Source organism: Sciurus carolinensis, chromosome 11 (assembly GCF_902686445.1).
Source record: "Sciurus carolinensis chromosome 11, mSciCar1.2, whole genome shotgun sequence".
NCBI classification, from domain to species: domain Eukaryota; kingdom Metazoa; phylum Chordata; class Mammalia; order Rodentia; family Sciuridae; genus Sciurus; species Sciurus carolinensis.
This window is the reverse complement of record NC_062223.1, coordinates 67,204,613-67,232,612: the sequence shown is the minus strand read 5'-3', so window position 1 is coordinate 67,232,612 and position 28,000 is coordinate 67,204,613. Positions and strand designations below refer to the sequence as shown.

At 35.4% G+C, this 28,000-nt stretch overlaps 1 protein-coding gene and 1 non-coding gene across 5 annotated transcripts; both read right to left on the bottom strand.

The window, feature by feature from the left end:
• Positions 1–51: 51 nt before the first annotated feature.
• On the bottom strand, positions 52–28,000 carry Tmem41b (transmembrane protein 41B). 4 transcript variants are annotated; one of them, XR_007110694.1, is made up of 9 exons: positions 27,864–27,999; positions 27,618–27,743; positions 17,442–17,559; positions 13,676–13,804; positions 7,858–7,951; positions 7,283–7,387; positions 4,662–4,800; positions 2,282–2,519; positions 52–1,167 (listed from the first exon to the last, which is right to left on the bottom strand). XR_007110694.1 is itself a non-coding variant. In XM_047567659.1 (8 exons), the coding sequence occupies exons 2-8, from the start codon at positions 27,736–27,738 to the stop codon at positions 2,350–2,352; spliced, it is 876 nt and encodes a 291-aa protein (XP_047423615.1). In that variant the 5' UTR covers positions 27,739–27,740; positions 27,864–28,000; the 3' UTR covers positions 52–2,349. The 4 variants fall into 4 exon arrangements, 3 of the variants coding, with proteins under 3 accessions (XP_047423615.1, XP_047423613.1, XP_047423614.1); XM_047567659.1 differs by having other exon boundaries at positions 52–2,519; positions 27,618–27,740; positions 27,864–28,000; XM_047567657.1 differs by having other exon boundaries at positions 52–2,519; positions 27,864–27,998.
• On the bottom strand, positions 3,461–3,534 carry Trnae-cuc (transfer RNA glutamic acid (anticodon CUC)). Its single transcript has one exon. It is a non-coding gene; the product is annotated as a tRNA-Glu (tRNA).

Below are 28,000 nucleotides of genomic sequence, written 5' to 3'. Positions count from 1 at the left end.
AGTACCCCTGGGTTCAATCCCCAGTACTAAAAAATAACAGTAACAACGACATCAAGAGAATATACCTTTATTCAACAAAGTTGTTTTAAATATAAGTATTTCCATAAAATAAATCCCAAGGATGACATTTAAGTTTGTCCAGTATATTTTATTATTATTATTACATTTTAGTTTGCATTTATTAAGTATCTTAGATATTTTACACTCAAAGTAACAGCTCTAGAGAGAGAGAATTAAGTAAAAAGGGAAGGGCCTCACTTTCTTAGTGTGTCAACTTTCTATTTATTTATCCTTGCTTGCCTACCCACTGCAGATGCTTGCTCTTTTGTGGCTATTACTACGTAACTGTCTTTCAGATGTGGCCAAAGGGGCTGGGGGTATAGCTCAAAGGTAGAATGCATGCTTGGCATGCTCAAGGTCCTGAGTTCAAGCCCCAGCACCAAAAGAAAAAAAAAAAAAAAAAAAAAAATGTTGCAGGTAGATGGCTGAAGCTTGACTTTACATTTGGCCTAGGCCAATTCTGTGACTGTGTATACAGGCCACCAAGTACATTTGGGGTATAGCCCAATGAAGTCTCTGATGAGGAATCTGGAAACACTGGCTATTTTCTTATGAGAAGAAAATATACCATTATTTAAAGTAACAACTATAGTTTTCTAACAGGAAAAATAACTAGTAAAGGGTCTATAATAAAGATGAAGAAAATACTCTGATAATAGAGTAAGTACAATGTGCACACACCAGAGTAAATAGGCTTCTCCTGAGTCCAAGCTCTTTTATTTTAAAAGTCTGATAAAATTTTGCTCAATTACAGTTTATATGGTAATATTTAGTGAACTTTGTCCCAAAAGGCTTTGTTTTAAATTCATTTGTAAAAATAACAAAAGCTTTATTGTTCAGATTCTGGTCAATAAGAAAAAAAACATTGCTAAAAGTAACAATAAATAATTCTGCACAATAGGTCAAATGACATAAGACTACTATATTAATATATTTTCTTTGTATTTACAATAAATTCATTTGTTAATACTGTGATATAAAAAATGAATCAGTCCACGTCATGTAGTAGAAACAGGTTTTAAGGATGATCTTCTCACAATGAAAACATATAAGGATTTTTCACACAGCTAAAGCACTTTTAAACATAACGACAGGCTTGGGATGAAGCTAAAATTGACAGAGAGAGTACTTTAGAATGGCTGTGTCCTGGATACAAGGAACCAAGGGCATTACCATTAATCAAGCAGTAGAGAGTGGTTTAGTTTTTCCAGAACTATTTAAATATAATAGTTACCACATGAGAAGTTACTTTTGTGAGTTAGAAAAGTAAAAGCTCTAAATTGGGAAACTGTACTAATCAAAAGCAGTCCCAAACAAAAAAGCCATCCATAAGAAAACAAGGCATTCTTCTAGGTATATCATGCATAAAAAGGATAATTACATAATACATTCCTTAATGACCAGACTAATAAATAAATGAGGTAAATTTTACAGTCATTGGAACAAATAAACTACATTTAACCACTAGTGCCGTGCTGCCATTGTTTCAAAATATAAAATAATTATTCTAATGTCTAAAAACTATGAGCTTCGAGTGTTTGCTTTTTAGAGCCCCTTTTGAGATATTAAAGAGACACTGTAACAAAATATTATCTGAATATAAATTATCAACACCAATATGATAGTTCTCATGAAATTCTCATTTTTTTATATAAGGGTGCAAATATTGTAAAAGGTAGAAAAAAGGATGAAAATAGACTGGCCAGAATTTAAATTGCCAGACTAATCCATGATAAAAGTCTATAAGAGAAATAAAAATAAAATTAACAAAATAGATAACTTGATATCCATTCCATGCTCAGTGGTCTATGAGGATGTAACCTCTAAACAAATTCATTACATCAAAAGCAAAAAGAGAAAAAGCAAATATCTTTGAAATTTTAGCTATCCAGTTTAAGCTCTGAAAGAAGGCAAATATTACCAAGAATTGCACCACTATTTTAGTAATTAGACAAGAGAGAAAATATTAACTTGAATGAATCAGTTGTACCAAGAATTCCTACCATGCTCTTATTACAGTATTTATCTATAGCTACTCTTGGTACAATAATTTATGTCTATAACAACTATTGATGACAATATTTTCATAGTATATCAATTTCTATTTTTACTTTCCTCTTCCACCTTGATACTTAAATGCATTATTCTGTCTGATGGGAAATATTATTTTAGAAATTTGTTTCAATTACTGAAGAGGTGATTTAAAAACAAATAGGTGCACCTGCTAATCCTGAGAAGATGATGATGACGACGATGATGATGATAGCAAAACCAAACCCAGATGATTTTTCACTCAAATTTTTGCTTTAGTTTTTTTTGGAAGATGGCTGGCAGAATAGAAAGAACAGCCAAAATCATCAAAATAAATACTGAGTTCCAGGAAACAGCTTCCCCTGCTGTTGTAAGCTGGTACAGTGTTGTTCCTGCTTTAATTGCTACAAAAGAGGGAGGTGCAACACCTAAAAAAAAAAAGTTTATAGCAAAAACCATGAATTTTTTTAAGTTAAAAATTTCTGTGCACAAAATTTCTTATAAGAATACAGCTATTTCCATTTTGGAAAGACAATCATTAAGAATCCAGAGTTCCTCAAGTTTATGCCTACATAAAGAATTAATCTTTCAAAATAACCTCTTAAGGATAATGAACAACAAAATCAAGAACAGTTTCACAGCAATTATCAGTAGTTTAAGTGGGGGAAAAATGTAATCAGGCCCGGTGGTACATGCTTATAATCCAGCGGCTTGGAAGGCTGAGATAGAGACATCACAAATTCATGGCCAACTGGGCCACTTAGTAAGACTGTCTCAAAATAAAATAAAAAGGGTTAGGGAAGTAGTTCAGGGGTAGACCACTTGCATAGCATGCATGAAGCCCTGGGTTCAAGTCCCAGTACCACATATGTAAAAAAAAAAAAAAAAAAAAAAAAAAAAAAAAAAGTGCTCTGATCTAGCAATTTCAAATGTAGGAAATAATAAGGTACATGAGTAAAAATCAAGTTTTAAAGAGTTTATCAATACCTTTTAATAAACATCTACAAATAATCTAAACCTTCAACGATAAGGTTGAGGATGTAGTTCATGGGTAGAGCACTTGCCTAGCATATGCAAGGCCCTGGGTTTCATCCCCAGTACTAGAAGAAAAGGAAACAAAAACTGAATAAATTAAATATACCTCAAATAAAAATGAAATGGCAGGAAACACACTGACATGCAAACATATTCAAAACACGGTAGAAAGACCATGTTATACAAGAGTACACAAGGAATGAACATATTAAAAATCAAAACAAGCTGGAAAAAAAAAACTAAATTTCTATCTATTTCACCTGTAAAACAAGGAGATAAGATATCCATATTAATAAAATTGCTCATAAATTTTTTTTTTTTTTTTTTTTTTTTTTGGCGGTACTGGGGATTTGAACCCAGGGCCTTGTGCTTGAGAGGCAAGCACTCAACCAACTGAGCTATATCCCCAATGAATTTTTTATAAAAGTAGCAAAAGTAGCAAAAGGTTGCAGCTCAGGGGCAGTAGTGCCTAGTATGAGCAAGGACCTGGATTCAATCCTCAGGATCACTAAATAAATAAATAAATAAATAAATAAATAAATAGTAGCAATAAAAAATTGATTTTGAAAATCCCCAGCAACACACTAAAAAGATTTTTATTATTTCTTCAAAAAGGTCTAATTTCAATAGTATTAAGCTTTAAGAGCTATTTAATATGAAACATCTGCTTATTATAGCTAAACAATTTAAATTGGAAAGAAAAGCAGAGCACTCTTATTAACGAACCACAAAAATTCACAAAATATAAATGAATCTTCATGTCTACTGATTAATTTCAAAGTCAAGTGTCAGGTCCTTGAAAGCAAAAAGGTTTGCTGATCTTGCCTCCAGAAATCACTTTGGTAATACTTCAATACAATGAAAAACAGGATCAATCCGCTACTGAAATTAAAAGTTCAACATTTTAATACTTGATTAGAAGAAAAAGAGAATAAAAACTCCCAAGTTTTACTTAGATTAGGGGTATGGTTCAGTGATAGTTCAGCATGAGCAAGGCCCTGGGGTCAATCCCCAGCACTGGTGGTTTAAAAAAAAAAAAAAAAAAAAAAAAAGTTCTGCTTAATCCTGTATCATCAAAGCAATAAACAATAGAAAGTGGTCTTTGAAGAGGTAACAATCTGGCACCTGAGGCAGGAGGATCACAAGTTCAAAGCCAGTCTCAGCAACTTGGTGAGACCCTGTCTCAAAATAAAAAAATTTAAAAAAAAAAGAAAAGAAATAAAAACACTGGGAATGTAGCTCAGTGGTAAAGTGCTCCTGGGTTCAATCCCCCATACCAAAAATTAATAAAATAATTTAATAAAATTTAATTTATTTAAAATTTAATAAAAACATAAAATAAAACAAAGAGGTGACCCAAAACACTTAAAATCAACACAAACATTTCTGAGTATCAATTTATACAGGCCAGGCTTTGTGCCCAAGAGTTTATATGACATTGGCAAGTATGCACACAGCATATAATCTAGGCCAGCTAGACATTGTGGATATACATACACAATGAGCTCTAACATAGCATGCACTAGAGGCCTTACCTAGAAAAGTGCCAATAAAAAAAACTTTCAATGGCACATTTATCACAGGAGATGTAATATTAATAAACCAATTAGGCAGAAATGGTGTTATTCTCAAAAATATAATATAGTTAATGAGATGTTCTCTATGACGTTCAACCTGTCATAAGAAAGAAGATAATTAGCATCAGATAATGACACTTTTGAAAATAAGATGCTTTATGGAACACCTTATTTCAAATTCTTGTCCCTGATATTTCAGAATTTATCCAATAGAAGTGATTAAAATAGAATTTGAAAATGACAAAACTATATACCAAATGCTCATTACCATAGCTAAATAACATGACTTTTGTTTTTAAATTAGGCTTTCTGATCAATGTTATGCCTCTAAAGTTCTACATTAGCTTTATGATGGCTCAAAGATATTTGACACCCAAAATGCCAAAATTAAACATATGAAAACTAGATAAAGCATACCTATCAAGTGGTCAATTTTTAATGCCTTTACCTTTCTACAATGTAATGAACTACTATATCACAACAAATTTAGTTGTGTGTGTACGTGTATGTGTATGTGTATGTGGGGAGGTGTTGAATGAACCCAGGGCCTCACACTAGCTAAGAAAGCACTCTACCAAGGAGCTAAATTTTCAGACCCCAGCTCCCAATGTCTAAAAATTCCAGATAATCATGAGTGAATTCATTCATTGCTGATAAATGAGTTTAAATAAGTATGTGGAAACATTTAGCTGATTAAATACACACTGATTAGTCTATATTACCTTTGACCAACTTTGTTTCATTTTGTTTTTCTCGTGAATTTATTTCTATAACTATTTTTATTTCTATAACTATTTTTCCCATATTTCTTCTTTTTAGATATACATGACACATGACAGTAGAGTATATTTTGATATATCTTATATACATGCAGTATATCTAATTCTAATTAGGATCCCATCTTGTGGAGGTACATGATATGGAGTGACCAGCTATTTTTGGTACCAGGGATTGAACGAAGGGGTAGGGGTGTTTAACTACTGATCTAAATAACCAGGGTCTCACTGAGTTGCTGAGTCTCACTGAGTTGCTGAGGCTGACTTTGAACTTGTAATCTTCTTGCTTCAGTTTCCCAAGCTGCTGGGATTATAGGTGTGCGTCATCATACCCAGCTCAAGTGACTAACTTTTAATCTTACACAAAAGAGCTATTCCAAAGAAAAACTTAAATGGTAAAACTACTTTAATTTTCATTACTGATATAATGTAAAGAGCACTAGAGTAGAAGTCTAGATATAAGATTCTAGACTATTGCTCTTAAGTTCCTAATCTTTAAAGGGGGACAATGAGCTGACAAATTCCTGTGAGATATAATAGTCTGTTCCTTGTGATTTTTTTAAAAAATAGGATTTGCTTACAATACTGTTAGCCTTCTCTGTGTAGCAAGGTTTGTACATACCATTGCTAGTCTTTGCAGAGATCCTGACTGAAGATAATAATTCTTTCTACTGATAACATGCATTAGGAGAGGTGGCTGATACAAGTTTTTCAGCAACTGCATGTTGCATCAACACAAAACAGATGAAGTGTCTAATTATGTGGATACCTTCATACTGACACCTGAACTTCTCTGTTGATTGAATTTATGAAGACAAAGAATTAGGATCATTTCAGAGGGTCTAATGGTATATAGCTCAGAGGCAGAATTTATGCTTTTCATGAGGAGGTCCTGGGTTTGATCCTGAACACCACAAAAAATAAATCAATAAATAAAATAATCACTGCAAGTACAAAAACTTGCTTATAAAATTATGGTCAGGAGCAGAGGTACATGCCTGCACCTGCAGTGATTCAGGAGGCAGAAACATCTCAAGTTCAAGGCTAGGCCTGGCAACTTAGCAAGACCCTATCTCTCTCTCTCTCTTTTTGGTACTGGGGATTAAACCCAGGGGAACTTCACCAGTGAGCTACAGCTTCAGCCCATTTTACTTATTTTGAGATAGGGTCTCACTAAGTTACTTAAGGGCTTGCTAAGTTGCTGAGGCTGGCCTTGAACTTGGAATCCTCTTGCCTTAGCCTCCTAAGTCACTTAGATTACAATTATGTGCCACCATGCCCAGTTAAAACCCTATCTCAAAGCTTCAATTTCCAGTACTGAAAAATAAATAAAAATTCATATTAGCATAGCACTTGATGTTTTGGTCAAAAGATAATACTTATTATCTAAATTACTTTTAAGCATAAAGTTTCACTATCTGATTTAATACATAAATAAATGTATGTACTTTCTATATAAATTAAATTAATGTTAAACTTATGTAGAAACTACACATTGAACTCCCAATTAACCAAAATTGTATTACATAATTTTAAAGTAACCTGGACACAATGACACACACATGAAATCCCAGCCACTTGGCAGGCTAAGGCCAAGGCAGGAGCCCAGTGTAGGTAACATAGCATGATTTTGTCTCAAAAACAAAACAAGGCCTGGGGTTATGGCTCAGTGGTAGATAGAGCACTTGCCTAGTACGTGCGAGGCACTGGGTTCGAGCCCCAGCACCACGTAAATAAACAAAATAAACATATTGTGGCCATCTACAACTAAAAATATTTAAAAACAAAACAAAAAATGTTTACCTGCTGTGACCATTTTACTGCTTTCTCTGTTAGATATTTATATACAACTGGTCTTCCAACTAAATAGGAGAGCATATAGCAGAATGAGGCACCAAGTCCGGAACACTGGAAAATAATAATAAGCCACAAGCATTTTCTATTTTTCCATCTTATTCACATGGATACATTCACCTGAAGAAAAGCTCAACTCATTGACTTCTTTTGGGGATGAAGAGGATACTCTGCAAGTACTGTAATTCAAATGAGACCACCCAAAACAAATTACCAGTTGTGGTTAAACTTTCAGCCTAAGAATACAATTTCAGGCACCATTTTTTGTCAACTGCTGTGCTTAAAAACGCTTCCTGCATCCCTGAGACTTAACTCACTGTGCTCACCAATATTCTTAAACTACCTGACTTATAAAACAATAGGGAGGGAAAAAAAGCCTAAAACAGCTTATAAGATAATAAGTCTACAATAACCTTGCTTTAGAAAACAATCCATAACACCACCTTACTGAGGGACTTCACACATACCACTTACGACTCTTAAATAAATGAATTTATGCTTAAATAGTCCAGTGGGATACTTACCAAACAAACAAGAAATAAGGCTAGCGGAAAGGGATAAAGAAACCCTGAGAGTATACTGAGAAATATAGAGCCTGGAATAGCAAATGTTTGCAAGCTGTTAACTTTTAAGTTAAGGATTAAAACATAATTAAGTGAAATTTTAAAAAGACAAATCTAGCATTTCAGGAAAAAAGTATAAATATAGAAATGATAATGTTAATGCGATTATATCCATATTTCAGTAAAAGTTGAGAATCCCTTACCCAAAGTGCTTGGGACCAGAAGTCTTCAGGATTTTTCCAGAATTTTAAAATTTTGTACCATACACACACTATCTCAGGGATAGGAACTAAGGCTAAAGACAAAGTTCATTTGTTTCACATCTATGTTATACACATAACCTGGAGGTAATTTTACACAGTAATTTTAGTGTGCCTATGTTCTGACTGAACCCTATCACCTGAGATCAGAAGGGAAATTTTCCACTTTTGGTGTCATGTCAGCACTCAAAAAGTTTCAGATTCTGGAACATTTTGGATTCTGGATATTTTGGATTAGGGATGTTCAACCTGTATTAAAAGATAAAATATGACTCCTCAGCTATAATTGCTTCTAAGTTGATAATTTACTAAACAATAAACACCAAAATACAATTAATAAACACAGTGCTAATAAAATTATGCTATTTAAGAAAAAAAAAAAAAAAAAAAAAAAAAAAAACAAGATAAATATCCAACATGTACCAGATGAGGCACTGAACACATATGGCAAAAAAAGAAAAAAAAAAACAAAGTCTTCAGTAATCTTAAATAACATGCTTCTCTAATGCATTTGTTTCAGGAAACAAGATTTCTGGAAATCTAGGTATACATAAGATTAACAAGGATTTATTTATAAGAATTTATGAAAGTTACTTCAATTAACTACTCATTAAAAAAAGGACAGGGCTGGGTGTGGTGGCACTCGCCTAAATCCCAGCAGCTGGGAAGGCTGAGGCAGGAGGATCACAAGTTCAAAGTCAGCCTTAGCAACTTAGTGAGGCCTTAAGCAACTCAGCAAGACCCTGTCTCTAAACATAAAACCTGTCTATAAAATATAGGAAAGGATAGGGGATGTGGCTCAGTGGTTAAGCACCCTTGGGTTCAATCCCCAATACCAAGAAGGAAAAAAAAAAAAAAAAAAAAAAAAAGGATGATCATATATAGCAAAAATCACATCTTATTTTAAAAACAGATACACTTTTTCTACTGTCTTCTGATTCCCAGTTTTGGTCTGGACCCCTTTTCCACTCCTAAGATGATTTATTAAAAGGTAAAGTAAAATGATATTCAAAAGTGTTTAAAAAAAAAAAAAAAAAAAACTCCTCCTCAGCCATAAGGCCTCTAACTCTTACATTGACCAATTGACCATTTGTTAAACTATAAATACCAAAAAGCAATCATCTTTTAGAGACCCTAGCAGAGAAACTTCCTCTCACATGAAATTCAAGGTCAGTGAACTGTACTTTCTTCTACTTTACAGATCACTTGTTCTTTAGGTTTTTTCTCCTTGTCCCCAAATCTGGGAATTCTCTAACATTCTGTTAGCAGAACTTTCCTTTTCCTTGGAAAAAATGCAGTCATTTCCATGGCTTCAAATATCAGCCAAATATCAGTTATATCCTAATAATTCTGAATTTTCACTGATTCAACCTTTCTAATCAAATGTCAGTCTCAAATTTTCCATAGTCTAATAGATAATTCCATTAAAAAAAATAATAATACACTCCAGCAGCTTGGGAGGCTGAGGCAGGAGGATTATAAGTTTGAAGCCAGCCTCAGCAACTTAAGAGACCCTGTCTCTAATAAAATATTAAAAAGGACAGGGGATGTGGCTCAGTGGTTAAGACATTATTATGGAAATTTTCAAATATATGAAAGTACAGAAACTAGTATAAATGTTCTATATCAACATCATTAAAGGGGTCCATTTCATTTTAACATCTCATTGCCACACTTGAAGAAATTAACTATAACTTTTTACTGTCATAAATATCTAGTCTATTTTTAATTTCCAATTTTGGGGGGTTTGTTTTGCTTTGTTTTGTTACCAGGTATTAAACCTAGGGATGCTTAACCCCTAGACACATTCCTAGTCCTTTTGAAAATTTTTTTATTTTGAGACAGGATCTCGCTAGGTTGCTTACTGTCTCCCTAAATTGCTGAGGCTGGTTTTGGACCTGTGATCCTCCTCTGAGCTCCTAAGATCACAGGCATGTGCCACCACACTCAGCTTAAACTCTTGGTTCTTAATGACCTCAACATAATTACCTGTTTGCTTCACATATTACTAAAAATATATAATACGGGTTGGGGTTGTGGTTCAGTTGCAGGGCGCTTGCCTGGAATATATGAAGCACTGGGTTCGATTCTCAGCACCACATATAAATAAATTTTAAAAAAGGTCCATTGACAAAAACAAAAAAATTTAAAAATTACATAATGTTAGTAATATCATACTGAAACTTTTCCACATTGTAAAATACATGAGTAACAATATTATTATTAACAATATTAATACTAAAAAAAATCTAAGATTTCTTTGAAGTCTTTCTATCTCTATGAATTTTTCCATTCTAGGTATTTCATATACGTGGAATCATATATTTGTCCTTTTGCAGTACTGGGGTTGATCTAAGGGGCACTCCAGCACTGAGCTAAATGCCCATATCTTTTTACATTTTGGGGGCGGGGGCAGGGCTGGAGATTGAACTCAGGAGCACTCAACCACTGAGCCACATCCCTAGTCTCATTTTGTATTTTACTTAGAGACAGGGTTTCACTGAGTTGCTTAGCATCTTGCTTTTTTGGTGAGGCTGGTTTTGAACTCACGATCCTCCTGGTTTAGCCTCCATGTCACTGGGATTACAGGTGTGTGCCACCATGCTGGCTATCTTTTTACATTTTGAGGCAGTGTCTCACTAAGTTGCTAAGGCTGGCCTTGAACTCGAGATCCTCCTGTGAAAGTGGCTGGGATTACAGGTATGCACCAAGGTCCTGGACTCCAAGTGAATATTCTAAATTATTTAGCCTGGTATTCAAAGTCCCCTGTAATTGAGCACAACTGCCCAGATTCCTATACTAATTTTTCAGTCCTCCCCTTCTTATGCTCTGCACTCCAGCTAAATTGGACTATTGACCACTCCCTAGTAGTACCCTGTGCTGAGAAGCTCTACTCTAGACTGGCTCTATATAGAAGAACTGTGCTATTTCTTCTTCTTCTTTTTTTTTTTTTTTTTTTTTTTTTTTTTTTTGCGGTGCTAAGGATTGAACCCAGGGCCTTGTGCTTGCAAGGCAGGCACTCTACCGACTGAGCTATATTCCCAGCCCAGAACTGTGCTATTTCTTTACCCACCATTCCTTATTATTCCAGTTGAAAATAGTTGCTCTGATTTTGAAAACTCAAAACACTAGAATTGTACTTAGCATATAATCAGCGCTTTAAAAAAACTAATTGAATGAATAAAAGCTAGGGTTAAAATAAGGAATACAACATAAAAATATAATTTATACCCAAAAGTTTTAAATTAGTTTTTATTCAAGAAGGTATTAGCACTGCACTGCTGAATACAGTGGCCATATACTGCTATTAAACACTGAAACACGGCAAGTCTGAATTGAGATGTGCTATGAATGTAAAATACATACCACAATTCAAAGAAATGGTATGAAAAAAAGGATGCTGAAATATCTCAGCAATAAATTTTTTAAAGGCTGGTGTGTAGCTCAGTGGTACAGTACATGCTTAGCATAGGAGAGGCCTGGGGTTCTCCAGCACATTCACATGAAAATTTATACTGATCAACGTTGAAATGATAAAATATTACTACACTGATTCAAGTAAAACCATTTGTAAAATTAATTTCAGGTGTTCCTCTTTACTTTCTCTAATGTGCCTACCAGAACATTTAAAAATTAAATGTGGCTTCCCAACTATTTCTATTAATCAGTCCTGCACTAGTAAACTACAACTTACATGCCCAAAGATAAAGTATTTCCCGTTCGTTCACTGAGTTGAAAGTATCTTTATAACATTCAAAAGTATAAATAATAAGAAAATAAAGATTTAACTATTTTATAAGAAATCAAAACCTACTGAATTGATAATATTATTAACCAGTATCTTACTTAAAATTTTATATCAAATGTATTGGCATTTTACCACTGCATTTTACTACATCTCCAGTCCTTTTTATTTATTTTGAGACAGGGGTTAACCAAGTTGCTTAGGGCCTCACCAAATTGATGAGGCTGGCCTTGAACTTGCAATCCTCCTGCCTCAGCCTCCTGGGTTGCTGGGATTACATGCATATGCCACCATGCCCAGCAGGTAATAGATTTCTTAAGACAGTTTATACACAATTAAATAACTTCATGAATAGCTTCCCAAAACAGCCTGCCAAGAAGAAAGGTGCACAGAATTTATTCCTCAAATTTGCTCCAGATTTTAATTTTTCTAATAACAAATAGGGAGGATAGCAAAAAAAAAAAAAAAAAAAAAAGTACCCATCTACAGCACACTACCTAAATACAAATCCATCTTCACCAGGTGGGTAAACAATGTTCATAACAGCAGCGAAACATTTTGTAAACCTATGTGTTAAATTGCTTATGCTAGGAGTAACTTCTCCAATATATTTACATATATACTCAAAAAATGCATAAGTTAATCAGCTGTAGAAACATGTAACATCTGACACATTATAAGTCCAAGAAAAGAAAATGCTATAACTCCACAACATGTACAACCACAAAATGGGAAGTTATACTCCACTTACATATGTCAAAATTCATTCTCCTATCATGTACAACTAAGAACAGATTAAAAAAAAAAGAAAATGATATTAAATTTCACAGGAGAAAAGGTTGAAAAATCCAACAAACCAAAATTAATTCAGGAAATAAAAATGGAAGAAAAAATATAAATACTTAAACAGAATTAACAACATAGTTAATTTGTCTTAAAAAAACAAACAAACAAACAAACAAACAAAAAAAACAAAACCTAGCTTAAAATTTTCACAAACATTTGCCACTATGCGTGGCAGTTGTGGATTTATTGACAGGGTGTGTACAATTAAATAACTTTATAAATAGTTTCCCAAAACAGACTGTTCGTGTTGTGAAGTAACATTTACAAAATCAGGAAGTAATATCTTCTGTTAACCAAGAAGATTTGGAAAACAAACTATTTAAGAATGAAAGATAGGGCTGGGGTTGTAGTTCAGTGGTAGAGCACTTGCCTTGCACGTTTGAGGCACTGGGTTTAATTCTTAGCACCCCCAAAAAAACAAAATAATAAATGAAAAAAAAAATACAACATTCATTTCTATAAAACAAAGAAATTCCTTTGAATATTTATTTTCTTCAGAACTTTTGCAAAAGAAATTTCTAAAGGGAAAGAACAAAGGAGATTTATAAGACAATATCTATAAAAGCAAATAAATGAAAGTCAATAGTACCTCCAAAACTAACAGAATACATTTAAAAATGATATGTAACAACTCAAATAATTTGATTTTTAAAATTAAAATAATTATAAATAAAAATAGATAAAATAAATATTCATAATAAGGGAAAATATTTAATAAGTAACAAGCAGAAAACCAAAAAATTGGTAACTAATAAAAATGAGTTAAGATTAAAGTATATTTTTCCATTTTCATTTTTTTTAGTATTGTAACACTGCATTAACAATTTTTAAGAGGAAAAATAATTTATGATTACATATAAGTAAATGGCAGATCTTTTAAACCTTTTCTTGAACAAAACTAAAAAGCATTTTTCAGTTTAAAGGATACAAAATATATGTAGCAAAATAAGCTACAAGAACTTGTACATAAAAGGTGTCCTTATATTTGGATAAAACTTTTCCTAGCGCCTTGGCATCATCCATATCTCTGGGAACCTTCATATTCACTCTTTCTTCTCTAAAGAAATAAAATTAAAGTGAAAATTTTTAAATAGAATTTTGCCATCATAAAATCGAAGTTAAGATCAAAACAGAGTTTTAGCCAAAATGATCTGATGTCCTAATCTCTGTTAAAGTCAAATTAACAATTTTTTCATGTTCAGAAGTCTGTAAATTAATTGTTTTTAAATTTCTCTCAAGATATAATCTACATATGAAAGTCTAGGATGACCCAAACTTAAGGTTAAAAACATTTCCTCCAATAATTAGCTTAAAATTTAAGTTTACCATTAAAAAATGAACCACTGATGTTAGCATATTAAAAACATATTTGACATCATTTTGGTTAATCCTCTTGATAATCTGAAATCAGTAATCATTCAAAATGGAAATTAGTAAAGCTTTCAACAAATTTACCATTCACAACTTTTCTGAAACATTTCAGTTCAGAGTTCAGGAAAAAAGTTAAACACTTTTCCTTTTCTGTTAATTTTACTTTAAATTTGGTGCCTTGTTTGGATTTCTTACTTGTAAAAGCCTCAAATAATCATCTTTGTGACTTGGTTGTTTTTTGTTGTTGTTGTTATTGTTGTTGTTGTTGTTGTTTTAATGGTACTGGAGATTGAACTCCGGGACACTCTACATTCTCAGCCCTTTTCTTTTGAGATAGGGTCTTGCTAAGTTGTGAGGCTGCCCTCAAACTCACAATCTTCTTGCCTCAGCTTCTCAAGTTGTGGTACAAGCTACAAACCCAGGGTCATTCTTATGTTCAATATGTATTTGTGCTTATTTGTGCACTCTGTAGAACAATGATAGAGTGCTGCTTTTTTATTTTATTTACTAACCGCTGAGCCAGGTTCTCACTTTTGTTGCCAGTTGGTCCCAAAATGTGGAGTCAAGTGATCTTCCCCCTCTCGGCATCCTGAGTAGCAAGAACTACAGGAATACGCCACCATGCCCAGCTGAATGAATGCTGCTTTATTAAATCCTATAAAAATACCTGGTTCCCAACATGGTAGCACCCACCTGTAATTCCAGCAGATCAGGAGGCTGAGGCAGGAGGATCAAAGTTCAAAGTCAGCCTTAGCAACTCAGCAAGGCCCCAAGTAACTCAGCCACACCCTGTCTCTAAATAAAATATAAAAAAGGGCCAAGGGTTGGGTGCTGGGGATGTGGCTCAATGGTCAAGTATCTCTGGGTTCAATCCCCAATACCAAAATAAATAAATAAAAAGATTCTATCTGAGTATGCATGCATGGGCATGCACATATGCACATACGTAAAAGGCTTGTAATAGTACATTACTTTATACAAGTAATATGTTATCATTCTTAGAGAAGACTGGGAGCAAAGACAACCTTAATTTGGAGTCTGTTCTTTCCCTCTTTCAATCAATTCTATTTCCTACTCCTTGATAAAAAAGTAGAAAGGATATAAAATTAAATCATAGTAATATTAACTTAGCAACATAACATGCCATCATCCTAAAAGCATTTACACTGAAGTAGGAAAATAAAATACTAGAGCTAGGAATGTAGCTCAGTGGTAGAGTCCTTGCCAAGCATGTGCAGTTCCTTAGTTTGATTCCCATTACCACACAAAATAAATGAATATATAAGAATAATAAAAATAAAAATAATTAAGTTTAACTCTAAAATTTCAAGTGGATGATGATATAACAGGGGTAGGACTGAGAGAAGAATGGAGGAACTTTAGACTACGTAAAGGGAAATGAGGGAGGGGTACGAAAAATGATAGAATGAGACAGACATCATTACACTATGTACTCATATGATTACACAAATGGTAGGAATCTACATAGTGCACAACCATAGAAACAAAATGATGTACCCCATTTGGATACAATGAATCAAAATGCAGTCTATAAAATTTTTAAATAAAAATTTCAAGCATAAATAACTGTGAATAAGGAACTGGGAATGTAGCTAGGTGGTATAACATCTGTCTGGCAAGCACAAGGCCCTGGGTTCATCCCCAGTCGGGGATGGGATGGGGACAGATTGTGAATAAAAGGAACTTAGAGGCCACATAAACTTTCTAATGCTTTGAAACCCCATTTCACAGATATGTACTACCATATTAGGCTGGCCTTGGTTGAAAGTCTAAACATATTTTTATAATTCTTTATATAATCTATGATTATGCCAGGGTGGTCTTAGGGTGGTAAAATAGCTCTGGGATACTTTGACCTCCTAAAATAGGTTTTAGGTCCATAATCTCTTTCCTAAGATAAAAAAAAAATTCTGAAAACTAAAATTTCTTTATAATTTGTCAGCAAAAATTTGTTAGTAAAGTTAGTCATAGTCTTTTATAATGTTTAGTGTTACTATGCAGGCTTTTTTGCATAGATATTAATGTACTAGATTATGAGATGTTACTCTAGATTCTGCTGGAGGTATCACATATTATGTTATCCTTCCAAAGTGAAAAATTTCTAAATTCTGAAACACATTTTACCAAGATTTTTGTTATGGAATTATGGATGTATACTAGATATAGTCTTTTACAGTGAAAAGTTATCTATCCAGACTAGATGATTTCCATAAAACAGAGGGAAAAAGTTAGAAGACAAGAGTTATGGTAAAAAGGAAATGGATGAATAAAAGCAGACAAAAATTTAAAGCAAGGAAGAGTACAAAGGGAGAAAACAGGGATAGGAAAAAATAAAAGAATACCATTTTATTCAAACCACAAGTCAATATCTAGGCTGGACTATAAAAATAAATTTACTTGGTCAGTAACACTAAACAAATGAAACAAATAGAAAATACTAGAAACACCATCAATTTCATGAAACTTCATTGTTGTTATTTGCTGTTTTTTCCTTTCTAGGGATTGAACCCAGGGCCTTGCTCATGCTAAACATGCACTGTGTCACTGAGCTATATCCTCAGTCCTACTTAATTTTAATTATTTATAATTGTAGCCAGACGCAGTGGCACATGCCTATAATCCCAGAATCTCAGGAGGCAGAAGAAAACTGCCAGTTTAAGGCCAGCCTCAGCAACTTAAGGTCTTAAGCAACTTAGAGAGACCCTGTCTCAAAATTTAAAATCAATAAACTAATTAATTAATTAATTAAAAGGGATGGGGATGCGGCTCAGTGATTAAATACCCCAGGGTTTTAATCCTTGGTAACCTCCACCCCCAAAATAAATACGTGAGTGCACACACACAATTGTGAGGGAGAGAGAAATGGTTCATAATATTAAAATGTCTTTTCTTTTGTGATTATATTTTAAAAAAATTTTGGAAGCCACTGGAAAGATGAGGCCTTATTAGAGAAGCAAAGCTAGGAAAACCTTACATAGCCAATCAAGAGGTAAATTTGGAAACAAGTTTTTTTTTTTTTAATTGTAGATGGATATAACACCTTTTATTTTATTTATTTTTATGTGGTGCTGAGGACTGAACCCAGTATCTCAAACACGCTAGGCAAGTGCTCCTACTGAGCCACAATCCTAGTCTTGGAAACAAGTATTTATATAACAGTGCTGACATGAGCTTGCTATAAGCCATGAGAACTGAGACACAATCATCATGATAGTTCTGTTGCTTAAAGTAAGTTCAGCTTTTAATTCACTTTCATCTCACATATTATCTAGACATTTTCAGTTCTCTCTGAGTATACTTACTCACTAAGCTGAGGAAAATTTTTATACACCAAAAACATAACAAATGCTGCAGACAAGAAAATAGACACCAATATAAGAAGTGACATTCGTGCTGACCCAGCTTCTGCCCAGGCCTTTTCTGAAAGAAAGCAAAGCAAAAAAAAAAAAAAAGATAAGATTAAGATTCACATTTTTGCCCCCAAACACTAAGACATTAAATCTGATTTAAGGGCATATTCACTAATGTAACTTTATTTTTTTATTTTTTATTTTTTTGCAGTGCTGAGGATTGAACCCAGGGTCTTGTGCTTACAAGGCAAGCACTCTACCAACTGAGCTATATCCCCAGCCCACTAATGTAACTTTAGAATGTAATGTTTTGAGTGACTCTATGACTCCAAGAATTGGAAAATGTTTACACCCCCTCAAAAGGTAACCTTTGATATATTAAAAATTATATACAGGATAAAAATATACAATGAGATCCAGTAAAGAACAAGTGAAAAATGAGCAGAACTGTTGTGCCAGGATGTAATCAATAGTGGTGAGACCAGAACAGCTTAACACACTTAGGCTCACTGGGTAAGAGGTAAAGATGTGGGTGACTCAATTTTTATTGCCTTCTTCCCATTATCCCAGTATAATACTGATAACATGGTATTTAAAAATATGTGGGCTCTAATTAGGATTTGTGATTTTTAGTTCCTTGAGAAGGAATCTACCACATACACACACACCAACTACTGGCCATGTAGCTTTTATACATGCTTTTATAAAGTATCTTAAACCAAAGTACTGAACTGCCTGAACTCCTCTAATTTAGCAAATCTTCTTTATAAAAGTTTATTAAAGTATATTAGACAGATATTATCATTATCTGCTCTACCCACATTCTTTTTCCCTAGAACAACTTTCCCTGGTCCTCCAAAGGGGCCAATCTCAGTAGCCTTAATCTTACCAAATGATTATTGGTTGACTATATTTTCTCCTTGAGATTTTGTTGTTGCTTTTTTTTTTTTTTTTTTTTTTTTTTTGCGGTGCTGGGGATTGAACCCAGGGCCTTGTGCTTGCGAGGCAGGCACTCTACCAACTGAGCTATATCTCCAGCCCTTGTTGTTGTTTTTAAAAAAAAAATTTTTTTATTTTTTATTTTTTTTTTTAGTTGTTGATGGACCTTTATTTTTATTTACTTATATGCAGTGCTGAGAATTGTGTGGTACTGGGTGGTACTGGTAAATCCAGTGCTAGGTGAATGTTCTACCCACTGAACCAAATCCCAGTGCCTCCCCTTGAGATTTTTGAACTAAGAAAAAGAGTTATTGTTTATAAAAGGCAAGTGAGTGTTAGGGCTGAAAGGTCAAAAAGTGGAGGGCATAGTCAATAACATGGTAAGGAAGACAAGTACCACAAAATGTAAGAGAGGCTGTTATAGAAACCCAGAGAAGAAATGAGAGAGATACCTAACTTGTTGATTTCTCACTTTGAACTTCCCTTGAAGCCTGGCTATATTTCATTTCTTACTCATGGATGCCACTGAAATGGTCTCTTTTATTCTTATGACAATTTTCCTTTTTATTTGTGTTGGTTTAAAGTGTTTCTGTTCCCTTTAACCACAAAGTCTTGACTAAAAGAGTACATTTTATTCCTTGATCATTATGGCAGTTTTATATATGTCATAACTGAATTAGTAAGATGTTGCTAAATTCTATCCTGAACATAGAGCAACAGAAATCATTTGGCCCTTTGCCACTCAAAGTGTGCTCTGTGGACTATATGAATCTGCACCACATTGGTCTTGTTACAAATACAGATTCATAGGCACCTACACCTGACCTAAGAATCAAAATCTACATTTTAATAAAATATCCAGTTATCTGCATGAACATTAAAGCTTGAGAAACAAGAATCTGGCCCATCCTATTTTGATGGACCTTTATTTTTTATTTATTTTTTTATGTAGTACTGAGGATCGAACCCAGCGCCTCACACATGCTAGGCAAGTACTCTACCACTGAGCCACAACCCCAGCCCCCAGGCCCACCCTATTTTTACAGGTTAAAGAGAGGCCCACAGAAGGAAGTTGTACTAGCTATTAAAAACTTTCTTTTCTTTTTTTCCTTTCTGGCACTGGGGATTGAACTCAGAAGTACTTTACCATAGAGTTACATCCCCAGTCCTTTATACATTATTAAATGTACTTAAAAGGCTCTCTACTGGAAAAGGAGCAAGGGTAATTCATAAATATTTTAGGGCAGTTTTCTATGGGCTGCCATCAAAACAAAACACATTATGATGCACATAAATTGTATGTGTATTTTTTCAGGATGCCTGTTCCTCCTCCCTCCCCACCACCCCAGTATCAGGGATTGAACCCAGGGTGCTTAACCACTGAGACATATCCCCAACTGTCCCCCATTATTATTATTATTATTACCATTATTATTATTATTATTTTGAGATAGGGTTTCACTAAGTTGCTTAGGGCCCTGCTAAATTGCTGAGGCTGGCTTTGAATTCGCAATCCGCCTGCCTCAGCCTCCTGAGCCATGGGGATTACAGCTGTCCACCACTGCACCCAGTACCTATTGCTTCTTAAAGTTTTAAGTCTATCTGGAATTAATTTGTCCCAATTTGTTGCTTTAACTCACTAGAATCAGGTCCAGAACACAAAAAGGACTAACAAAAAATTTAATATTATGGACATCTCTTAAACTCTTCAAAAATAGTAATTTCAGTGTTTTTTTTTTTTATTATGATGATATTTGTGGTCTCAGAATGACTTCTAAAAACTAATGGTTATCTTCCCCCTTTCTTAGAACTTCTATTTAAGTAATGCACTCAAATGTAGTGTATCTTTTGTCTGCTGAGCATCTAAGATGTTCAACCTCTGTTCCTCAGAAGCTGATGCCAACTTTAGTATACCCCAAACCCTGTGAGCAAGGAATAGCAGAATTAAAAGGGGCTGAGTTTATAGGAAAGCAAGGTAACTGAATTTGAGTGATGAAGGCAAGGTTCATGGAGTAAGCAGGAATTTAACTGAAAATTAAAAGATGGGGGCTGGGGATATAGCTCAGTGGATGAGTTCTTGCCTTGAACAAGGAAGGCCTGGATTCAATTATCAGCATGGGGAGCGGCAACCAATGGTGTTTGAATATACAGTAAATCATCTGTATCCACAGGTTCCATATGTATATATTCTGCCAATCACAGGTCAAAATAATAAATAAATAAATAAAATAAAAGATGGGAAAACAACATTCTAACCCATATGTATGTAGCTAAACGTTTTTAAGGATTTAAACAGGTAATGCAGTTCTCTTAAATTAAATAAGGACTTAGAATGTTAGCTCTGAATTACTCTAATGTTTTTCTTCATATAAACTCACCAGTCCTACATTAGGAGTCAGATGGAAAGAAGGTTCAGACAATGTTTCACTGGACTACAGAACATTAACTACTCTCAGTTTTCTTTGAGCATACATCTTTCTAATTGTTACTTGTTTTAGAGCTGGATGATGAAATATATAGACATTTGAACAAAACAAACCTCCAGGTTTAACATATCTATTTTCCTCACTCTAAAATTAGGCGAACTTTTTCAAGCATTGTGTTCAACAGTAACACAATAAAACAACTGAAAGAATGCAAAAAGAATGAGTGACATTCAATTGAGGCTCTTCTTTCTTTCACACAAACTAGTAAATAGGGAGTTGTTAGTATTTATGACTCAATAATTCTTCTTCCATATAATTCTAATAAACTCAGGGACTAGAATTTAATCCAATTATAGTTTATACATAAGTTATAAATTTTGTTTTTTATAATTTACATATAAATTTGCAGCATGCATATTTATAATGTGTCTTCTTATGACTGTATAACATGTCCCATTAGCATTTAGCTACTCTTACTGTTACTTTATAAACTTCCAAATCTTCTATCACACTAATTCCTAATCTGAATTATCCCACTCTCTGCTTTTTCAATCTCCTTGGTCAAAGGTACTATTAGAAAAAGTTCATACGCTTTCCTTGCTTCAATCAGTGTTATCAATGACAAATAGTAATCCTTTTACAGCACTCTCCTATAAAAGATAATTCCAAATCCCTTCAAACTATTAACTTCCTCTGCCTGCAACCAATGACACTGCCTTCTACTTTCGTAAGCTCCACATGTCTATCTGTTCATGAAATTATCTTCCCTTATCTGTCCTCCTTATCTTTTTTATTAACTGTCAACACTCTTTCCCAAAGATTTTGTTCTTCAACTCCTTCCATTTATCCAACATCTTCAACATTCCCTCTTACATGCACTATTTCTCTTAACTTCTAATATATGTAAATCCATCCTGAAAAATCATATATTAACCATTACCCTCTAGTAGTTTGTAATTCTCTCCTTTCGTATTAAAACATTTTAGAAAGCAAAATCTTCCAACATCTACAAGATCTTAGGAATGACTCTGATTGGTCATCTAGCCCCTGTTCTCAACATTCAGTGTTTTCTATACCTACTTGACTCTACCATGAAGGACAGAAAAGATCCATTTTTTCTTCAGGACATAAGTTCACAGACTAAGAAGTCTTTGAAGGTCACAGAATACACTAACATTGTTTGAAGTAAACCATTTCAAGGGCTTTAAATTTTTAAAAAATTAAGATTTAAAAATTGTATTATTATAAAATATAAATTTAAATAACTAAAATAACTACAAAATACAAACCATCAATTTTTAAATAACACACAAAGCATTTTTATAGGCAGTAGAAGCAGCAGCACTCCCAATCTTACATAAAAGCTCATTCTTTATAGTCTTAATTCCCTGCAACTGTGCTACCATCCAACCTACATACCCTCACTCAGAATCATCTACCCACTTTTGGGTATATCCTCTCGTTTACTAAAAACGAAGACTGGCTTATAATAAACTTCTCCATAACCCCAAAAGATTTCACTATTCATTTAAATGATCTACTCTGCCCCGTAGGTTTTCATTTCTATGAAAATTTAGCCACCCACTTACAGGGCTACACATGATGTTCTCACATCACCAGGTACTGCTCTACCTTGGGACATTTTAACATTCCATCCAGGCTTGGTGGCCCATGCCTCTACCCAGCAACTTGGGAGGCTGAGACAGGAGGATTGCAAGTTCTAGGCTGGCTTGGGCAACTTAGCAAGACCCTATCTCAAAATAAAATAAAAAAGTCTAGGGATCTAGCTCAATGGAGGAGTACCTGTGGGTTTATCCCTAGTACCACAGAAATAAAATGAATGAAAGAATGATTTCCAACATTCCATTCCTTCATCATTGTTTTCATCACTTTTCTTTTCACGGCTGGGGATCAAACCCAGGGTCTTGCACAGGCTAAGCAAGCATTCCCAGCCTTATATCACCTTTTCTCTTTTCATTATCTTACTCTCTTTGTTTTCTCCTGTCAGCTGGGCTCCTCATTTATCTTCCCTCCACACCCAACCTGGACACCATGTATCACCTAAACATCTTTGACTGAAATCTTTATCCTTTCCTTAATATCTTTCTGATATGGTATAGTATAGTATGTGTCTCCCAAGGGTCCACTGATTGAAGGCTTTGTCCACGGGGTGGTGCTATTGGGAAGCACTGGAACCTTTGGGAGGTGGCAGCTAGTGGGAGGTCCTTAGGTCATTGGTGGGAGCATTCCCCTCCAAAGGTAGTCCTTGCCAGAGATGTTATAAAAATGTGATCTTGGTCCCACTCAGTCCTCTGTGCTTCCTGTCTCAAGATGTGATCGCTTATTTCCATGCAAGTTTTACCACTGACATCCTCCATGAGGTCCTTACCAAAATTGAGTTGATACAATTGCCATGTGTTTGAACCTGCAAAACTGTGAGCTAAATAAACCTTTGAACAATATTGTCTTCTAAAGGCAATAAAACAATCCAGGCAAGGTGGTGCATGCCTGTAATCCCAGCAAGGCTGAAACATGAGGATCTCAAACTCAAGGCCAGCTTTAGTGATTCAGCAAGACCTTCAGCACCTTAGCAAGATTCTGCCTCAAAATAAAAACTAAAAAGAACTGGGGATGTAGCAGTTCACTGGTTAAATCCCTAGTACCCAAAAAAAAAAAAAAAAAAAAAAAAGATAGTATTTCTCAAACTTTTTATTTTATTTATTTTTGTTAGTACTGGGGATTGAACCCAGGGTCTTATGCATTGTAGGCTGAGCTACATTGGCAGCCCTTTTTATTTTGAGACAGGGTCTCACTATGTTGCCAAGGCTGGTCTGGAATTTGCAAGACTCCTGCCTCAGGCTCCCAAGAAACCACATTCAGTTTCTAAAACTATACTCTTTTTTGGTACCAGAAATCAAACCCAGGGACATTTAACCACTGAGTCACATTTCTAGCTCTCCCACCACCTTTTTTGAGATAGGGTCTCACTAAGTTGCTTAGGGCCTTGCTAAGTTGCTAAGGCTGGCTTTGAACTTGTGATCCTCCTGCCTCAGTCTCAAGTTGCTGGGGCAGCCCTTTCTATTCTGACATAGGGTCTTGCTAAATTGCTTAGGGCCTTGATAGGCTGCTGGCCTAGCTTGAACTTACAGTCCTCCTGCCTCAGTCTCCTGAGTCACTGGAATTATGGCCTGTGCCACCACACCCAGCTCAAACTTTTCTGACTGCATTCTACAATAAGCAATTATTTTTATATCAAGATCTGATGCACACAAAATCTATGTAACGGAAAAAAAGATTTTAAGAAATAACTTGCCCCCTACTATATGGAGAGCACTCACATTTTCTCTTTTATTCCATTTTTTAAATGCTCATTATTATCTATAAAATTGATTACATACCCTTCATAAGTGTTATGACCTATTTGCTAAAAAAAAATCCTAGGAGTTCTCTTAAATTAGAGAATTTGCTGGTTAAACAAATTAGTGAGGGCAAACAATGCAAAAGAGAGTAACACTCTAGTCCAGGCACCCTCAAAAAGATTAAGAGCCTAACTGGTTCTACATCTTGTCTACAGAGGTAGAATCAGACTTTCTGTGTTATGTCCTTGCTCAAGTCTTCAAAGTCGTCCACAGTCTCTTAGGTTCAGACCTTAGAGACCAGAGTCACAGCAAGGAATCCACTAAATGCACCCAACGCTGCAGGTAGAAGGTATTTCAAAATTAATGATGACAACTGTCAAAGTTATGTAGCTCTGTCACTTAGTAAAATAAAAATTCATTTAAGGTGTCATGGAATTAATAGGAACCTTTTATTACTGTCTTTAAAAAAATTTATTTTTGTAGTTGTAGATAGACAGCATGACTTTATTTCACTTGTTTATTTTTATGCAGTGCTAAGGATCAAACTCAGTGCCTCACAAGTGTTAGGCAAGTCCTCTGCCACTAAGCTACAGCCCCAGCCCTACTATGTCTTTCTTAAGCAAGAGTTACTAAAATTTTTCTCTCTTCTTCAAAATCTTTCCTTCTTTTGAAGGCCACGTTAGCACCTGCAATTAATAAAAACCATTTGTTAAAGCCTGGAAAATAGGTTGGTAAGTAACTACTAATACCATCACATCAACAACTGATTACCAAGTAAACCAAACCCTATCATACATCATGTCCCCAAAATCTTTTACCTAGTAAGAGAACTCCTCATGGTAACTAGAGAAAGAAAAGGAAAAATAGGAAAATAAAAAACTGGGAATCATTAATAAAACAGGTTAGATAAAAAAACTCCCTTGCCTAGTGTAATCTCACACCATTCAGAATAGGACCTTTATCTCCTACTACCACCCAACAGAAACCACTACTTGGTAACAATTTTATCTCTTCACTGACACATATAAAGAGTTTACACAAACCTTTAAGTCTACTGTTTCCCAGCCCAACATTCCCTTTCCTTCTCCCTACTTCTCCATGGAGGCAGTCCTTTACATCTTTTCCCTTTGTCTTCTTAGAGATTACATTCTGCAAAAGTCATTCCACCATCATCATAAAGAGTAAGTGTGCCACACTCATACTTTGCTGGTGGAGTTGCAAATTGGTGTAGCCACTCTGGAAAGTAGTATGGAGATTCCTCAGAAAACTTGGAATGGACCCACCATTTGACCCTGCTATCCCATTCCCTGGTTTATACCCAAAGGAATTATCAGCATACTACAGTGATGCAGTCACATCAATGTTCATAGCAGCGCAATTCACAATAGCTAGATTGTGAAACCAACCGAGATGCCCTTCAACTGACCAATGGATAAAGAAACTGTGGTATATATACAAAATGGAATATTACTCAGCCATAAAAAAGAATTATGGCATTTGCTGGTAAATGAATAAAGCTGGAAAATATGCTAAGTGAAATAGGCCAAGCCCAAAAAACCAAAGGCTGAATGTTGTCTCTGGATAAGTGGATGATGATACATAACAAGGGAGGGGGGTGGCAGGCAGGGGCAAGAGAAGAACGGAGGGATTTTGGATGGTGTAGAGGAAAATGGGGGGTGGGGCACCGGAAGGGTAGTAGACTGAGACAGACAGTATTACCCTATGTATATGTATGATTACATGAATGGTATGAATCTACATTGTGTACAATCATAGAAATGAAAAGTTGTATCCCATTTGTGTACAATGAATCAAAATGCAGTCTGTAAAAATAAAAAAAAATTTCTTTGATTAAAAAAAAAAAAGTGTGCCAAATGTGTTGTTCTAATGATAAATCATTTTAAAAGCACTTCGGGGGTTTCAAGGTTTTATTTTCTTTATATATTTAGGTTAAAAAAAAAAACTGATCACCATCTCAAGTCAAATGAAAATCTCAGAACTGCTCTAATTGGAAAACTTCTGTTACTCTCAGCAGTACTCTTCAAAACACTGTTCCTTAACGTTAGAGCAAATTATGCTTTAATAACATTTCTAAGTTTTTTAATTTAGTCATTCTAGTGGTGGAACATAAAAATGTGAGTGAGCTACTGACAATTTAAATGTTCATATGTTAGAATCACTTCAAGTTTATGAGTTTTAAAATCCCTTAAAAGAGCTTAATCATTTCAAGTGCTGAAAAGCAATGCACAATTTCATACCAAGATGGAATCAACTTAGTTTCAAAGTACACTTTTTCCTTACAATAATATTTAAAGCCTGAGAAATTATAGGATGGTGTAATGGGGAAAAAGCTTTGGAATGCCGGACGCGGGGGCACACGTCTGTAATTCCAGAGACTCGCCTGTAATTCCAGAGGCTCAGGAGGCTGAAACAGGAGGATGGTGAGTTCAAAGCCAGCCTCAGCAACATCGAGGCTCTAAGCAACTCAGTGAGACCCTGTCTCTAAGTAAAATACAAAATAGGGCTAGGGATGTGACTCAGTGGTCGAGTAACACTGAGTTCAATAACCGGTACAAAAAAAAAAAAAATACTTTGGGAGGCTGGGTTGTGGCTCAGTGGTAGAGCGCTTGCCTCGCATGCGTGGGGCACAGGGTTCAATCCTTAGCACCACATAAATAAACCAAATAAAGGTATTGTGTCCAACTACACATATAATTTTTTTTAAAAGTTAAAATAAAAAAGCTTTGGAATGAGTGACCTTAACTATAACTGAACTTAACATTTACTTAGACCCCACTTTATATAAGCCAAGCATTATATGAATTTCGTTCAACTCATATGTCAACCAATGAAACAGATACGATTATTCCCATTTTACAATTTAGATTGAGTCCAAGGTCCCAAGTAAATAACAGAGCAGGGACTCAAATCCAGGTGTTCCTGCACTAGGAAGTGGCACCTGGAAGATCAAGACCTTGCTCGTAACTATTCTACCACTCTGGCTTTGTGACTCTGTACGTACAAAGTCAAATACCCACCCCGGGCCTCAGTATTTTCATCTGTAAAAACAACGCAACCATTGCTAAAGTTCCTTCCAGAACTGGCTAGCTTCGTTATCAATCTTGCAATTGCTCTAAGCGTCAATAAGCCGGTGTTATTCCTTCTTTTACCTGAACTCAATTAAGAGCATTTACTAGATTCATCTACTAGGCGTCTGGCCTTGAGCTGCGCAGGGGCCTAAGCCCAAGTACCCCATTCTCTTGTTCCCGCCCCCAAACGTCAGCAGGCTCCTTCTTACCCCATAAACCCCCCGAAACCCGCTGGTGTCCTTTCCCCTCCGGAACCCCTCCCTACCAACTGGCCTCTGGGCCAGTTCCTCAGCTCCAGATGCTGGGTCCACTCACCCTTCACGTGGTCTCTGCCACCCGGTGCCGCAGGGCCCCGCGTCCCCGCGTTCCCGTCCCCCATTGGGGTTGTCTGGAGCGCTCCAGTCTGCGATCGTTCGGCAACTCTGCCTTTCGCCATGGCTGCTGCAATGGAAGTGTAGAGAAGAAGGTGGTGCCGCGCCCCCTTAACAACAAATCCCCGCGCAGTCTCCTTACAACACCAAGGCGCCACGGCCAGACCCACTTCCGGCGCGACCTCCTCACCTGAGACAACCCCAGCCCAGCGAACACGGCGACGCTCGGCAGAGACCTGCCGCGACTTCACGGGCTAGGAGGCCCCGCCCCTGAGCCTCGCGCGCTCGCGCTGGCCCAGTAACCGCGAGACAAGTCAGGGGCCCGGC

Bases quoted from the DNA above. Each gene is read 5' to 3' on its own strand.
- Tmem41b (XM_047567659.1), bottom strand. From the start codon at position 27,738: ATGGCGAAAGGCAGAGTTGCCGAACGATCGCAGACTGGAGCGCTCCAG. The intron at 7,388-7,857 runs GTAAGTATCCCA...ATTATTTTCCAG, and splicing joins CCTTATTTCTTGTTTGTTTG to TGTTCCGGACTTGGTGCCTC. The intron at 4,801-7,282 runs GTAAACATTTTT...TTCTTATGACAG, and splicing joins CAGTAAAATGGTCACAGCAG to GTTGAACGTCATAGAGAACA.